The sequence below is a fragment of the Ictalurus punctatus genome, chromosome 13 (assembly GCF_001660625.3).
Source record: "Ictalurus punctatus breed USDA103 chromosome 13, Coco_2.0, whole genome shotgun sequence".
NCBI lineage: Eukaryota > Metazoa > Chordata > Actinopteri > Siluriformes > Ictaluridae > Ictalurus > Ictalurus punctatus.
The window spans coordinates 20,473,606-20,489,441 of NC_030428.2; the positions used below are offsets into that span (position 1 = coordinate 20,473,606).

At 39.1% G+C, this 15,836-nt stretch overlaps 2 protein-coding genes and 1 pseudogene across 2 annotated transcripts; all 3 read right to left on the reverse strand.

Annotated features, from left to right (window-relative positions):
• Positions 1 to 1,542: 1,542 nt before the first annotated feature.
• On the reverse strand, positions 1,543 to 4,815 carry LOC108273985 (cytochrome c oxidase subunit 7A-related protein, mitochondrial). The gene is made up of 3 exons (XM_017483719.3): positions 4,310 to 4,815; positions 2,476 to 2,610; positions 1,543 to 2,394 (listed from the first exon to the last, which is right to left on the reverse strand). Exons 1-3 carry the CDS (start codon positions 4,379 to 4,381, stop codon positions 2,254 to 2,256), a joined length of 348 nt encoding a protein of 115 aa, XP_017339208.1. The 5' UTR covers positions 4,382 to 4,815; the 3' UTR covers positions 1,543 to 2,253.
• LOC124628847 (uncharacterized) lies at positions 3,308 to 3,426 on the reverse strand (annotated as a pseudogene).
• A 564-nt stretch (positions 4,816 to 5,379) lies between the features above and the next one.
• Positions 5,380 to 15,795, reverse strand: kcng3 (potassium voltage-gated channel, subfamily G, member 3). The gene is made up of 2 exons (XM_017483718.3): positions 14,891 to 15,795; positions 5,380 to 10,384 (listed from the first exon to the last, which is right to left on the reverse strand). Exons 1-2 carry the CDS (start codon positions 15,553 to 15,555, stop codon positions 9,739 to 9,741), a joined length of 1,311 nt encoding a protein of 436 aa, XP_017339207.2. The 5' UTR covers positions 15,556 to 15,795; the 3' UTR covers positions 5,380 to 9,738.
• Between the last annotated feature and the right edge of the window lie 41 nt (positions 15,796 to 15,836).

A 15,836-nucleotide genomic window follows, 5' to 3' on the forward strand; every position in this document is an offset into this window, starting at 1 on the left:
GTGATGCTATTTATCAGTTCCTTATTTTGTGGTGATAATGATTCATTTATTTCATTGCATAAAAAATGAATTGAATGTTTTTAAGCCAAAACCGTGACACGTCTTCACGAAGACAAACCTCCCTGAGCTTTACCGTTTACACTGACAGTGTATCCTCTAAAAAAAACCCTACCTGATTCAGTATCCATGTTCTGGTTCCTACATTTGGAAATGTCCAGAAATAACGTGAGAGAATGGGGGAAATTAAATGACAAATTGTTCTGGAAAACACACGCAAGCACATATTCCTCAGAGCAGTGTGAGAACAAGATTGTCTGAGCCAAGAGAGCAGCAGGGCTGCAGATGGAGAAGAGCGATGGCTCTCCTTCCACCAGTCAGATCCACAGGCTGGGGGGTCTCACACCAATCCGACTCCAGCTCCTTGCACCCCCGCAATGTCTGCTCTTTCCTCACCCGCTGGTTCATTCTTGTTTTTTTTTTGTTGTTGTTGTTGTTTTGGATGTGGAATCCCAGGTCAGTGTGGTGTGCAAACGATAAATTAGGTGAGAGGGGCATTTGGGAATATTTTTTGCACATAATGTTTATCCACAATAGATAGATATAATAGATAATAGATATCCACAATAGACAGGTAGGAGAGAAAGAGATAAACAGGGATAGAGTGAGATGTCTGGGTTTCAAACAACCTAATACACTCTTTACCAGTTGCGCCTGCTGACAAATTGACTTGGATGTCAATATCATTGGCAAAGTCATTCGTTGAATTAGAATTAATACATTTCTGGGAAATCAGGATGCACCTGGAAAGAGTCCTTACGTTTCCATAGTTACAAGATTTCTCTTACATCTCAATCTCAAACCGAGGAAGATTACCATCGATCGGCAAGGAATAAAAGTCTTCATCTCCAGCTCATTACTGCGACCTCAAAAGTGTTTATTGATTCACATTTAGCCATCCACGTGCCTATTCTGGATGTAGTCTGATTGAATCACTACACCAGTTCAGTCTTTGTCATGCTTTCTTTGTGTGTATCTGCATACAATTTGTGGTTTGGAATGTAGCTTTTAAGTCTAGTGTGATGGATCATTTGAGCTGCTGATGACTCTGTCTAGGGCTGGGAATAAATGGTCTTTCATTACCACAGACGTCAAGCCACAGCAAATGAATTATCGTGTCTCATTGTCATAGACTGCCTTGCACTGCTTTGTATTGTGACAGCCTATCAAACTTTAACCAACAGTCACGCAAGCTGTCGGCTTCATCATGTATTATTCCCACTGACTGCAAAGAAATTTATGAAAATAAGATCCAGAGGAACAATGCACCCGTGTTGTCATGAGTAGTATATACAAAGTTCCTGATCGCTTTGGTGACAAAAAAAAAAAAAAGAAAAAAAAAAAAAAAAAAAAGGAGAGAGGCACATTCAAAAGTCTTTTGTTTGTCACTGAATACTTTTACAACTGTGTTTCAAACTCTTGTTGCCATGTGAACAAGTGGAGAGGCACATTTGGAAGCTCAAGGGGGAAAAAAACAATAGATCATTTTCAGTGATCCATAATAAAGTTTATAAGAATATTATTTTAAATAACAAGAACATTTTCAGTTAACAAGGACATTATTATTGAAAGGCACGTTACGCCAACATGAACATCATTTCAGTTCACTAGAAAGTGCTTTGCTATACCTGACTCACCTCTCTTGCATTTGCTGCACATACAATCTTATTTATATTGAAGTGATTCACAGAGGTGAGACCGGTTGTATTAAAATGCAGCAGCAATCAACAGAGCTGCGAGATACACTGGAGTTTCCAACCATTTTTTCATCTGTCAGATGTTTCAGAAATTCTCATTCTCAATACAGACTCAATCACCGACACCTCCATGTAACCGCAACTTAGATTTAGTCTGGGCTGTACGTGACCACTGTGGGTGAATGGAATTTAAATGCAGAGAAACCTTCACATCCTCCACTACAGGAAGAACCTTCACTTTCAAATGTGTGTAAAAGAATACTAAAAACTTCCCGTTATTCATCAACACACTTATTGCTGTTAGAGAAGCTAAACATTTGTATTAACCAGAACACTGATCAGCAGAGCAGGTAAATGAGGTCAGAAATAGAGTCCTTCATATAATCATCACACATAACTGCCATTTGTCACATGATGATAAATATATCCAGGAACACATTACAGTCTCTTTTAAAGTTCACAAATGCCAATGTGAGGACATGCACACGCTGGGTAGCCTTTACTTATTCTTAGGCTGTGCAGCTATGTAAAGTGCCACCAAACAGTAGAGAGCACCTCCAACAGTCAAAGCCATGGTGGTCCTGTACAGGAGCCGGTCGGGAACACCACGCTTAAGGTGCACCGGGACACCATCTGAAGACTGAAAGACAGAGAATAACCCCATCATTTACAGAACATACATCACTCCAGTAATATTCTAACATTTCCTTAATGTGCATACCTGAAATATCCTCTGGAGGTCTGGAACCCTGTTGGTACCCATGTACTCTAGAGAAGGTCCAGACTCAGAAATCACTTTGGTTGGGGTAGCAAAGATCAATGTAGAGGCTTCAGAGGGTACATTTGACCTTAAACCCTGGAATCAGATTACATTCAGTTCAAGTCAGTTTAAGTCAGTTGTGTTATTGCTGTCAAAACCACTCAACTAGATGGTGTTTGTAAATGCTCTGGCAAATAGATCAATATGTCCAAGTTTAATTTAATTTGGTCTTTTAGGGGTAATTTCAAGTCTGATCATCACTGCACTGCATCATGCATTTACGATCAATCTAGACACTTGAGACCTGTTATTAGAGACTATGGAAAAGGTTGCAGACAAAAACACAAAATGTAGCCTTAACACAATTGAATGATGTGTATATAACAATAAGGATGGAAATATCACTGGTCTAATACATGATGAGGCCTTTCATTACATGATTTGTTAAAAATCCTATGTTCTTTCTGACATATAATCCATAACAAAAACCCAAACATCATTACAGACTTATGTATAAATAGAGTAGCTTAAAGTATCCAGTAACAGGCGATTGGACCGGTGCTTAGCCAAACAAGTAATGATAATGAGTCTTTATTGATCACATATACATTACAGCACAGTGATTTTTTTTTTTTTTCCCCACATACCCCAGCATGCCAGGGACTTGGGGTCAGAGCACAAGGTCAGTCATGATATGGTGCTCCTGGAGCAGAGAGTTAAGGGCCTTACTCAAGAGCCCTACTCAAGAGCCCAAGAGTCTTAGAGCCTTAACCACTAAGCCACCACTGCCCAGAGCTTACAGCACCTGTTATTCCCAGGCAGGCTCCCATCCAAGTACTAACCAGGCCCAACTCTGCTTTGCTTCCATGATCAGACGAGATCAAGCTTTGTAAGAGTGGTATGGTCGCAAGTAGTTATTATACGAGACACAGATTTGCGTAATATAATTCATATTTTGCTATTAATTGTAAAAACCTGGTTTCTGCTGAAACATTTCAATTATCTCCAGTAGGGGTGCTAGTAGTAATCCCATAGAGTGCGTCAGTATTAGGGTCAATACTGGCCTAACTGCATCAAATTGACACATTTGTGGTGTGACTGACACGAGAATGCAGGACACAATTTATGTCATGATGCTAAAAGTCAGCTGGGTCACAGTGGGCATGTCAGGATCAAATCAGCATCACGTAAGAGACGATGCTGAGAGTTCTGATATCAGTACTATATCATAAATGTAAAAAGTCAGCTCAGTACATCCCTACACTCAGGAAAAAACCCCTACCATTCCTTGTCGCTGAAGTGTATATCCAAGCATACACTTTCTATACTTTTATTATTCATCTTCTACCTAGAATGGTGCATCTAGTATATCTTTAAAGCTTTGAGGTCCCAATGATATACCTTGAATCTTCCAGGTGAAAGATAACTGCAATTATATAGAGACACAGAATGAAGGTAGCACCCCAGCGACAAGGAAAGGCACAGTTTAGTGCCCTTTAATTCTGAGTGTACTCTCCACTCTCCCAAAACTGAGTACTGTGCAAATTCACGACAGATTTACGACAGATTCATGACAGGCTGCTCATTAAACATCTGTGCTAAACTGCACTGACCGAGTTTAAAAATCACAATTAAAAAAATCACAACAAAACATGACAGATCCAATGACACATCCCAGGTCACGACACTGTTAGCTTTCCCAGCTAGCTCGCGCTGCTCCAGTTAGCCAGCACAAAGATTCTTTTAGTCCAGCAAAATGTTTCCTTTCTTCCGGATAATAGTTTGTACAACTTACCTGAGGACTGTACGCCGTAGATGACACAGACCCCGTCAGCCTCTGAGTGAAATCGCTGAATTTGTAATACATTTTAGTGGCTGGATGAACGCGACCTTAGTATGTCGCACGCGACCGACCGGCGTTTTCTCCTTCCGCTCCCCAGAGGTGGTCCAACAAATATGACGTCACACACATTGGTTGAATGTTAAGAATGTTTGAAACTGCTTGTGTTTCGCAGTCTTTTCTAATGTAATACAACAGTTTTCATTACAAGTTACAATACTGACAACAATTTGAGTGAAAAGTAGAGTCTTCTTCTACATGACAGTGACTTTAATGACAGTGTGCACTTGAGCTGGCATGGACTCCACAAGTTGGTGCAAAGCTTTAAGATCCTTTTTAGATCAAATACATCTGAGTGTGGATGTTGAACACGTGCTTCAATAGAGGAGATTAGGCATGAGGAAAAGCTGACCTTTTGGACAAAGCGGTTAACATGGTCACTCTCACACACTGCTTTCATTTAAAACGAGACCTAGAAATAGTGCAGAATCTCCAGTATGAAATATTCAAGATATTGGACATTTAATTTCTTTGTTTTAAATATTTAAAAATTCTAAAACCTTCTGATTTTTTTCCTTCGAAATTTTAAAATGTCTGTAGACTATGGCATCAGAAGCACAGCTGACAAAGGACTTTTGTCCAAAACATTCTGTTTGTTTGTTTGTGTGTGTGTGTGTGTAAATATCCATCCACCCATCCATCCATCTTCCATACCGCTTATCCTTCCTTCAGGGTCACGAGGAAATCTGGAGCCTATCCCAGGGAGCATCGGGCGCAAGGCGGACACCCTGGACAGGGTGCCAATCCATTGCAGGGCACAATCACATACACATTCACACACGATTGTGTGTTTTAAATATATATATATATATATATATATATATATATATATATATATATATATATATATATATATATATGTATATGTATATGTAGAGAGAGAGAGAGTGTAATGAAATACATCCAGTGTTCAAGGTCAAAATGTAATGTGGAAAGTGGAAGAACTGACATATATCCAGCCAATATGCAAATGCATCACTTTATTTTCTAAATGTCCAATTTTTTCTACAATAAAGCCTGCCAAAAATGTATGCTAAATATAAAACATATGTACAAATGTTTCCTTTGTCAATGGCAGGTACATTTTTCACACAACAAACATACAATTTCAGGTTTATCTTTCAGAATCTACAACAAATAGCTGCATAAATTATTTTATGACACTTTTGCAATATTCATAGTTTCACAGTTACAAAGCAGAATGCTTCAATAGGTGAAATGTGGTGAGAATAATTACCCAATGAGCACAAAGATGTTTAAAAAGACTTGAAAAAGCAACATTTGCCAGAGTAAATGTTTGTATTATACCCTCTGTACAAGTGGAAAAGTATATAATTGATTGCAAAAGTTTGTATTCCATAAGGTTCCCAAAGGAAAGTCTGCAAATATTGCTAACAAGAAGATCCTATGGCAGAGAGAAAAAACAGAATATAACCACAAAAACCAGAGTATTGTGGATGAACTCTAGAGTATAAAACTGATATTTAACTTTGATCTGCAGAAATGTTTGGATTTGTAATTCTTACAAAATTAGCATACAGTCTGAAGTCTGGTTCATGTCCACATTATACTGCACATAATCATAACTATCTAAAAATGTACTTAAAGATATTTACTGTTTATTAACTGACATATTTGCAGATCTGACCATCAGTAGAGTATAAAAATAGGTCTTTACACATTTTGAAAGGAAAATAACTTGTCTGCTCAAATATGTATACAATATTCTCAATATACATGTATACATTATAGAAATGAATTGTTAGTGAATGGTTAAACACAGCACATCGTACGCTTTTATTATTGAACAACCTGCCTGTTGGTAAACAAAAACAAATAAAATAATTCCACCATTTTGCACACAGCTAACCCATTTCAATTTCCTCACAGACTTGAAATTTTTTTAATAAAACAAAGAAAATAAAAGAGGTTAGAGACAGCTGAAGAGGTAAAGGGTTGGCTTACAAGGGTGGCACTTTTGATCTTTATTTAATCTACTGTCTTAACATTTTTGTTTTGTTCTGTTTTGTTAAACTTCTGTGAAAATTAAAAAAATATATATCTTATGCTTGTCCATTCTGTCACAATATATGCAAACTTTTGCACTCAACTTTAAAAGACATAAATCTTTAATAAAAGGGGGTACAAAGGGAACAAAATAAACTTAACTTATAACACCGTCTTCTTATGGCCAGGATGGTCCAGTGTCCACACTCTAAAAACTGCTGGGTTGTTTTTTTCTGCTGTAGTAATTAGCATTAGGAGGATGGGTTAGGGCCATAGGCGGAGTCTGCGCAGCTGAAATATGTGACTACATTGAGTCTAAAATATGTCCAATAAAAATATTTCTTGTATGTATTATATATAAATATTTTAAGTAATGCAATAAAATAAATGTAAGAAATAAATCTGAATTCTATTCTGTTTGGTTTTGTATAAAATTCATTTTAAGCACTCATGTCATGTGATATTCCACGTTGTGACGTGAGATGTTAGATGCTAGTACTCTCTTCTTAAATGTAACTTTTAACAGTTTAACTTGCTGCCAGTGTGCCTCAGTTGTGTGCGCTTATGTGTGACGTCAGTTGAAAATATTTTGCCCCCACCCTAGCACTAATGTCAAATTCCGCTTATGGTTAGAGTTGTGTTTCTTCATGTATTCGGTGAATGTTAATGCTCGTTAATAGGTACAGGCAGTCAGTGGCTAACAGAACTTAGCTAGCTCAGTAATGTCGAGGCCAAAAGTTCCTCACAAGGTTAACGTGACAAAAAGAGAGGGTTTTGGTTGTAATGCTTTCCACTATCTCTGTAATGTTGGATAAATTAATTAGGTTGTGCAGAACAATTGGTGGTGAGGTGATAAAGGCAGAAAAGTAAATATTCGCAAGTTAGCTAGATTTCCCTGGTGAGTCTACAGCGCCATTTTGTTCATTAGGAGATTGGAGGCCACATTTCCAGAATTAAACAATTTGGGATTCGGTAATGCAATTTCTCAGTTAAAGCCCAAAGGTATTTGTCCATATTTTGTAGCTAACAACTAATCAACACTCTTTTTGCTCTTTTACAGCTTTTCAAACGGAAGGGAGTGGGACTCGTCTTCCCAGATGGCCGGGAGATTTGTAAGAGGATGCATCAACTCAAATTCTTACATCTATCAAATGTTTAAATGATTTTAACAAATGTCACCTGAATTTCTTGCAATTATTTGTTTATTTTGTGAACATTTTAGTAGAATTTTAGTATACAAACAAATTACATTTTAGGGGTAAAAGTATAAACCGCACATCTGTGTTATTTGTGTTATTTTTTAACACATCTCTGTGTGGAAATGTACTAACACACTGATTGTGTTAAAAAGCAACACAAAATGTGTTGTCCTTAACTAGACACGCAGGTGTGTTAAAAATTAACACATGATTGAGTGAAGGTTCAATATACTTATCCATAAAACCATTACTGTATAACAGTATGCAATAACAGTCCAGTTTATATTACACTAAATGCACCGCTATCTTTGTTCATGTTGGCTTACTTGTTTGTAATGCCCACTGGATCGTAAGTTGGATACTCAGTTTTTTGGATGTTTTAAACATGTTTTAAACAAAATCTGATGTTTTCGTCTTAAATATATAACTTATTTGCTTCAAAGTCTATATATAATCACCACTTTAATACATACAGCAATACATTTCTGAACACCTTCTTGTGTATAAATAAAGGAGATACCATGTTGACATATTCGTTTATAATGTGGTATATTTCACATTTTCAAAGGGTAAAATAACCCTGAAATTATTAACCCATATATCAAATAAAATTAACCTAGCATTTTTGTAAAAATGAAATTATCCTTTGGGTTGAAAAACAACCCATTTGCTGGGTAAAATTAACAGCCCGACATCATGGGTTAGTTTAACCACAATGTGTTCTGTCCTATGTTTACCCAGCCGTCGGGATAAAAATTACCCAAGTTGGGTTGTTTTTAACCCAGAGTTTTTTTTAGAGTGCATGAATGTATTGGGTCAGATGGTGCTCACTGGGTAATTTTAACTACCTGTGCAAGACCAGCTTTTCTTTCCTTTCTTTCTGTTTCAGATTTTTACATCTACAAAGCTATGCAAAGATTCATAAAGGTTTCCTGTGTAGGTATGAGCATTATTGTTAGACAAACCACTGCATGCGTCATTAATGAAGTGCCATTCCTTCTTAGATTTTTCCCCAACATAACATTTGATATTATAAAGCAAACAAATCTACAGGTGAATGAACTGCTTAATTGCTTACAATATACCCCTAACCACAGAATAGACAGGAGCCAGTGATGGAGATAGGGTAGCTTTTGTGCTTGCTATGTGTATGGTGAAGGAGGAGGAGAGTGACAGCTCTCCGACTGCTGAGTGTGTGGGTGAGGTGTTTGCTAATCAATTTGGTTAACACCTCTCGGTCCAGACAGTCATCTTCTTCGATTGAGATATGGGCAGGTGGTGGCTTTATCCTTGTGTAGCTTAACATCTGATGTTTGTTTCTTGAAGTTAAGGATCTGATCTTCATCATGTGGCTGCAACACTGACGGGAATTAATAATGCTATCCACTAGGACTACACCTTGCTGCATGTTTTTCCTCTTATCTTTCCACAACATCCCTTCAGTCGCTATAAACATTTGTTTTCCTTTATGGAATCTCTCTGTCCTTCCTTTCTTCATATCTGCAGCGCATTCAAATACAAATTGATTTGACTTAATGATCTAACAGGCTGGAGAAATTTCTCCATGGGAACTAAGTGTTTCTGTATGTAAAGCCAGACCAGGGCTTTTGAGGAAAAGGTCTGGAGAACTGTCAAGACCCGAGAAGGCTTGCCAGATGCCCCTCATAGGCGGCCATGCCATCTGGTGTTGGATGTTGCCACAGCTGTCATTTTTAAATATCACCAAACACAGGAACTTCTGTCTCTTTGGGTCAGTTTCATTGGTTTTCACAGAGATGGGGTTATAATGCGAACACTGGCTAATGTAGTTCCTTTGGGTTCTTATGATTATTGTGTGCTATCCAGATTGGGGCTCTTTGTACAGTATTTTTCTCCTGTCACTTACAATCAAAATATGAATCACAGTTGTCTGAGGTATCATTTAAACTTGTCAAAATGTAGAGATGCTGCATTTCAGTAGTCATTAGTAGTCATTTTCTCTGTAGACGTGATCATATCGCTATCGTTTAGCTTACAATTCATGAAGCTGTTAAAGGCTTTAAACAGAAAGGCACAGAAAGATCAGATGAGGGGTAACAGAGCTGGGCTGTGGACCACTATGTCCCAGAGAAACCAATGTCAGTTGAGAAACTCAGCTGAGAGACTTCGCACGCAGCGTGCTGAGCGGAATTTGAGCTCGTGGTAGCACTGCACAAAGCTGTGGTAGATAAAGGTAATTGGGAGAGCCAGGAGCACAATGCCACTCACGACACACACACCACCCAGCACGCGGCCCGGCATCGTGATGGGATACATGTCTCCATAGCCTACGGTGGTCATGGAGATAATAACCCACCAGCAGGCTGCCGGGATGCTGGCGTAGTCCTCATTGCTGCTTTCCAGGTCTAGACCGTGCTCCAGAAGCTGAGCCAGAGCGCTGAAGATGGCCATGGCAACACACACAAACACCAGCAGCATGACCATCTCGCGGTAGCAGCGGCGCAGCGTCAGCCCCAGCGTCTGCAGACCAAGGAAGTGGCGTGCCAGCTTAATTAGCCAGAAGATGCGCATCATCCTCAGCACACGAAGTGTGACCCCTGCTCTTTGAAGCTGCGGGTTTTCCCCAGTCAGGGCTGTCATGGCCACTGATACATAGTAAGGTGTTATGGCCAGGAGGTCGATGATGTTCAGAGGCCGCCGTACAAACTCACATTTGTCCCGTGAGACAATGAAACGCACTATGCACTCGGCAGTGAACCAGCCAATGCATACTGCTTCAATGATCCTGGTGGAGAGAGAGGACAGAGAAAAAGTGAGCAAACAGCAATGGTTACAATTCATGCTAATGGCACTTCTGTCTGCTCCTGATTTAAACTTATGTCTAATTTACAGCATTTAAAATGCAAGCATGCACTCTGAGGATCATAATTTTAAATGTCTTCATGCAGATGTTAGTTAGACTAACTACACATATGGAAAGCTTGATGCTCAAAGATTACAGTGGTGCTTGAAAGTTTGTGAATTTAGATAGAATTTTCTATATTTCTGCATAAATATGGCCTAAAACATCATCAGACCGTCACACACATCGTAAAAGTAGATAAAGAGAAGCCAATTAAACAAATGAAACAAAAATATTATACGTGGTCATTTATTTATTGAGGAAAATTATCCAATATTACATATCTGTGAGTGGCAAAAGTATCTGAACCTTTGCTTTCAGTATCTGGTGTGACCCTGTTATGCAGCAGTAAGTGCAACTAAGCATTTCTGATAACTGTTGATCAGTCCTGCACATCGGCTTGGAGGAATTTTAGTCCATTACTCAGTGCAGAACAGCTTCAACTCTGGGATGTTGGTGAATTTCCTCACATGAACTGTTTGCTTCAGGTCTTTCCACAACATTTCTATTGGATTAAGATCAGGACTTTGACGTGGCCAATAAAAAACATTACCTTTATTCTTCTTTAATCATTCTTTAGTAGAACGACTTGTGTGCTTAGGATCATTGTCTTGCTGCATGACCCACTTTCCCTTGAGGTTCAGTTCACAGACAGATGTCCTGACATTTTCCTTTAGAATTAGTCGTCCATACCCAGATGCCCCAAACCATGACATTACCATCACCATGTTTCACAGACGGCGTAAGGTTGTTATGCAGTGTTTTCCTTTTTCCAAACATAACGCTTCTCATTTAAACCAAAAATTCTCTTTTGGTCTCATCCACCCACAAAACATTTTTCCAATAGCCTTCTGGCTTGTCAATGTGATCTTTAGCAAACTGCAGACAGGCAGCAAAGTTCTTTTTGGAAAGCAGTGGCTTTCTCCTTGCAACCCTGCCATGTACACCATTATTGATCAGGGTTCTCCTGATCGTGGACTCATGAACATTAACATTAGTCAATGTGACAGAGGCCTTTAGATGCTTAGAAGTTACCCTGGGTTCCTTTGTGACCTCGCAGACTATTACACCTTTTGCTCTTGGACTGATCTTTGTTGGTCAACCACTCCTGGGGAAGGTAACAGTAGTTCTGAATTTCCTCCATTTGTACACTATCTGTCTGACCGTGGATGGGTGTAGTCCAAACTCTTTAGAGATGATTTTGTGAACTTTTCCAGCCTGATGAGCATCAACAACTCTTTTTCTGAGGTCCTCAGAAATCTCCTTTGTTCATGCCATGATACACTTCCACAAACATGTGTTGTGAAGATCAGACTATGATAAATCCCTGTTCTTTACTTAAAAAAAGTGTACTCACTCACACCTGATTGTCATGCCATTGATTAAAAACACCTGACTCTAATTTCACTTTCAAATTAACTGCTAATCCTAGAAGTTCACATACTTCTGCCATTCACAGATAAGTAATATTGGATCATTTTCCTCAATAAATAAATGACCAAGTATAATATTTTTGTCTCATTTGTTTAATTGGGTTCTCTATGTCTACTTTTAGGGCTTGTGTGAAACTCTGATGATATTTTACATCATATTTATGCAGATATATAGAAAATTCTAAAGGTTTCACAAGCTTTCACGCACCATTGTATATTACAGTCTTAGAAGCTACAGTCACAGGTTCCCAATTCTGCTGAATTATTATGCCATATTGTAATATAATTTTATTGTTGCTATAAATTACAGACTTTCAAATTGAATGATTTTACGTGTCTATTGGACTCACATACAAATGAAAAAATATATAATATAATGTCTATATTAAATTATGTCTTATGATTTAATGTCTCTGATATTTCCATGCCCCAGTGATGCCACATGCCTATTGACAAAACACTGGCAGCACGGTGGCATGCTGTAGTAAAGACACATCAACATCAAGCTTTGGTGTGAAAAAGGGAGTGTAGTAATGATACATTTAACTAAAGCACTTTTCTTTCTGCTCACAAATGCCAGAGTATCAAAGAACCATAAACACTTTAACAGATTTGAGTAAACACAGGATATATTCATTTCTTCCTCTAAATTTTTGTGAAACTAAGAGAAACAATGATCCTAGTTTAAAAAAAAACCTTGTCACTGGGGCGGTATCCTTAAAGACAGGTATTTTACCTATGAAATAAGATAAAAGTACCGTGCCTTTCAAACCCAGGTCATATGTTAAAATGATTGTAAAAGTACACTACATTCAATTTGCCAGTTTAAAGTGACTAGCAATGGTACAGATTGAATTGTATTGAATATATTAGGATCAGTATGATTGCTGTTCATGATTGCTGTTCATACTCACATGCAAACATGATGGCCACCATTCATCACACCATCTCTGGCATTTTTGGCATCATTCATATTCACATGCATTACAAACCTCAACACTTTTAAATTTATCCCCTGTAACCGCCTCATAAACACATATTGACACATATCTGACCTCGTGATACTGGAGGACATGGAATCAAGAATGCACAGGATACAAGCATGAGGACACATAAATTGTCCAAACACATCATTAGAAAAGAGACAAATGCCAGTGAACATACAGGCTGGAAACAATGTGGGAGAAACATTAGTCAGTGATAGAGAGTAACATGGCTTATTTCCTTCTTGGACAATCTGTCAACTCAGTTGAAATAGGGATGTTTTTACACAGCTCGTTACGCTTGGTGTCATAAATACAAAGACATAAAATGCACCATCTGAGCTTTTTATTTTCTTACAATTTTTATTGGATGCAAAGAAAAATAAACTAGCTGAAGTCAGCTACTGTGCAATTGGGGACTGTGAGAGAGAGAGAGAGAGAGAGAGAGAGAGAGAGAGAGTGAGAGAGAGAGAGAGAGAGAGAGAGAGAGAGAGAGAGAGAGAGAGAGAGAGAGAGACTAATTATGTGTATAATATCAAAGCGGGAATTGGATTTAGACCAAACTTTCAGTGCAATGCTGGATGATCAATAAATTACTAAACAAAATACAAATCAAACTCTCAGAGTAAAAGTGTTCTAGCCTGGTGTAAACAAAAATGATCAAGCATCTCATGTGCGCAACGATTTATGTTGTTTTGATTTATGGATTCAGTATTTCATTAGTCACTCTGTCACTTTGTGCTTTCCCAGATCAATTAGTGATGCTGGAAGAGATCTTCTGATAATCATGCTGAAACGAGGAAGATACAGAACAGAAACGGAACACTGAGAAAAGCTCTGGAGACTGGCACTGATTATGTTATAGCCTATTATGAATTACTGCATAAATGCAAGGCATATCTCAATAAAAATCTGTATTTGATTTTACATTTGAAGAAGAAGTGGGTTTGGTCTTTTTTTCTTGATATGGAAATGCTCAACTGAATCCAAGAAACTAAACAAAGAACAGTTACATTTTTTTTTTTTTGCATCCAATGCATATGACATTTATATCACTGTGTTATAATATCTCTGATATTTTCCATATTTTCCCCAGCCACATGTCTAGCTACAGTCATCTTTTTTGAACAGTAGATCACTACTCCCTTTATAGTACACTATATGCTGTTTTCACACCCTTTGTAGTGCAGTATATGTATATATAGGGAGAAATTTCGCGTTAAATACCTGTGTGATTTTGCTCTATTGCAATCACGGTTCCTCATGTAAGATTTTTTTAGCGCCGCCTATTGAATAATAAGGATTCCTCTCCAATTTAGGACCGGTCTCAGCCAAACTTGCAGCCTATTTCGCCTACCAGGTTGAGGTCTAAATTGTAAATTGTACAGTATGTTTGTGAAACTTAAATAAATAAATAAATAAATAATCTGTGCAAAAGAGTACATTAAGCACGCCTTAAAATAAGTTTAAAAAACGTGTGTGTGTGTGTGTGTGTGTGTGTGTGTGTGTGTGTGTGTGTGCGTGTGTGTGCGTGTAAAATGCAGGATAAAATCTTTTTACATTTGTTTAGCTTTTAGGATTATTGAGCCAGGATTATATATATAAATGTTAGGCCTATATTTAAGGGTTATTGTAATATGCCATAGTCTATGATCAAGCAATATGCAGTAAAGTACTGTAGCCTATACATAACATAATTTAACATAATGGTAACATGTGGAAAATGTGTTTTATACTGCTTAAAAAAAAGACAAACGAAATGAAAATGTGACCGTAAAACAGAAAATGTCACAGTTTGGGCACAAACATGGACACAGAGACAAAACATTAAGAAATATCTCACAAGACCAGTACGCGTCTGAGTAAGAGAGTGAAAGCTTTCCTTCAGCACTGCTCTTGATAAGGATTTGCACTTTTACCACTACTGCACACTTCACTTCACTTTCGCCCCGAGCCCGCGCCCTTTGTTTTACCTGTGCTCCTCCACTGTGTTGTTTTTGGCTGTGTCCCAGTCGGGCAGGGTGCTGGCACACAGGATGACCATGGAAATGATGACAAAAATCACGGAGACCGAGGCGAGGATCTGCGCAGCCACGGAGGACGCGGGCTCCTCGAAGGTCCTCCGCATGCGCTCGAGCCAGCCCGGGTTTGCGCGCTCCGAGCACGATCCCCTCATATCAGACTCTTCGTCGCCCACTCGCGAGTCCTCCTCGGCTCTCCCGTCCTCCTCCGAGAAGTATGTGTACGTGTCGGACATGCGGTCCTCCAGGCGCCGCTGGCAGCAGAACTCCAGGTGCGAGCTCTCCAGCCCCCAGTAGATCATCTCGTTGTAGAAGGAGAGCTCGCACATCCTCGGCACGAAGCGCAGCTTGCCCGAGCGCACATACAGCATGATGAACACGAACGCCTCGGAGTGGCGATCAAAGAAGAACTCGTTCCGCTCGCGGTCGTAGTCATCGCACACCTCCAGCACCTCCTTCTCCGACGAGCAGCTGTGCAACCGGCTCACTCTCCGGAGTGGGAAATCCTTAATCACCTCTCGGGTGAACGCGTATTTGGTGCCGCCGACGTTTAAGATGCATATATTCTTGCCAAACTTCATCTCGGCGTGGCTACAGATGGATCTCACCTTTCTCATTCAGGTAAAAAGCAGAAGCCGCGTAAAAACGTGATCTTTTGAGGAATCATTGCGATGCAGCATGCACTTTTGGCAGGACTGTTGCAGAAAAAAAACCCAACGAGTTGCACAGCTTTTGCGTGGAGTGTCGGGATTTTTAGGTGAAGTAGATGTGTGCTCCGTTCATGTGCTCAGCGTTGTTTTTCCCATCCCAACTCCAGCTAGCTCTAGCTCGCGCTCGCTCTCTCTCTCTCTCTCCCTCTCTCCCTCTCGTCACTCCTTCAGCGGCTCTCGGTTCCCGT

Coding starts and splice junctions, on each gene's coding strand:
- LOC108273985 (XM_017483719.3), bottom strand. CDS start 4,381: ATGTATTACAAATTCAGCGATTTCACTCAGAGGCTGACGGGGTCTGTG. Junction 2,611..4,309: donor CTACGGCGTACAGTCCTCAG/GTAAGTTGTACA, acceptor ATCTGATTCCAG/GGTTTAAGGTCAAATGTACC. Junction 2,395..2,475: donor ACCTCCAGAGGATATTTCAG/GTATGCACATTA, acceptor TCTGTCTTTCAG/TCTTCAGATGGTGTCCCGGT.
- kcng3 (XM_017483718.3), bottom strand. CDS start 15,555: ATGAGAAAGGTGAGATCCATCTGTAGCCACGCCGAGATGAAGTTTGGC. Junction 10,385..14,890: donor AACACAGTGGAGGAGCACAG/GTAAAACAAAGG, acceptor TCTCTCCACCAG/GATCATTGAAGCAGTATGCA.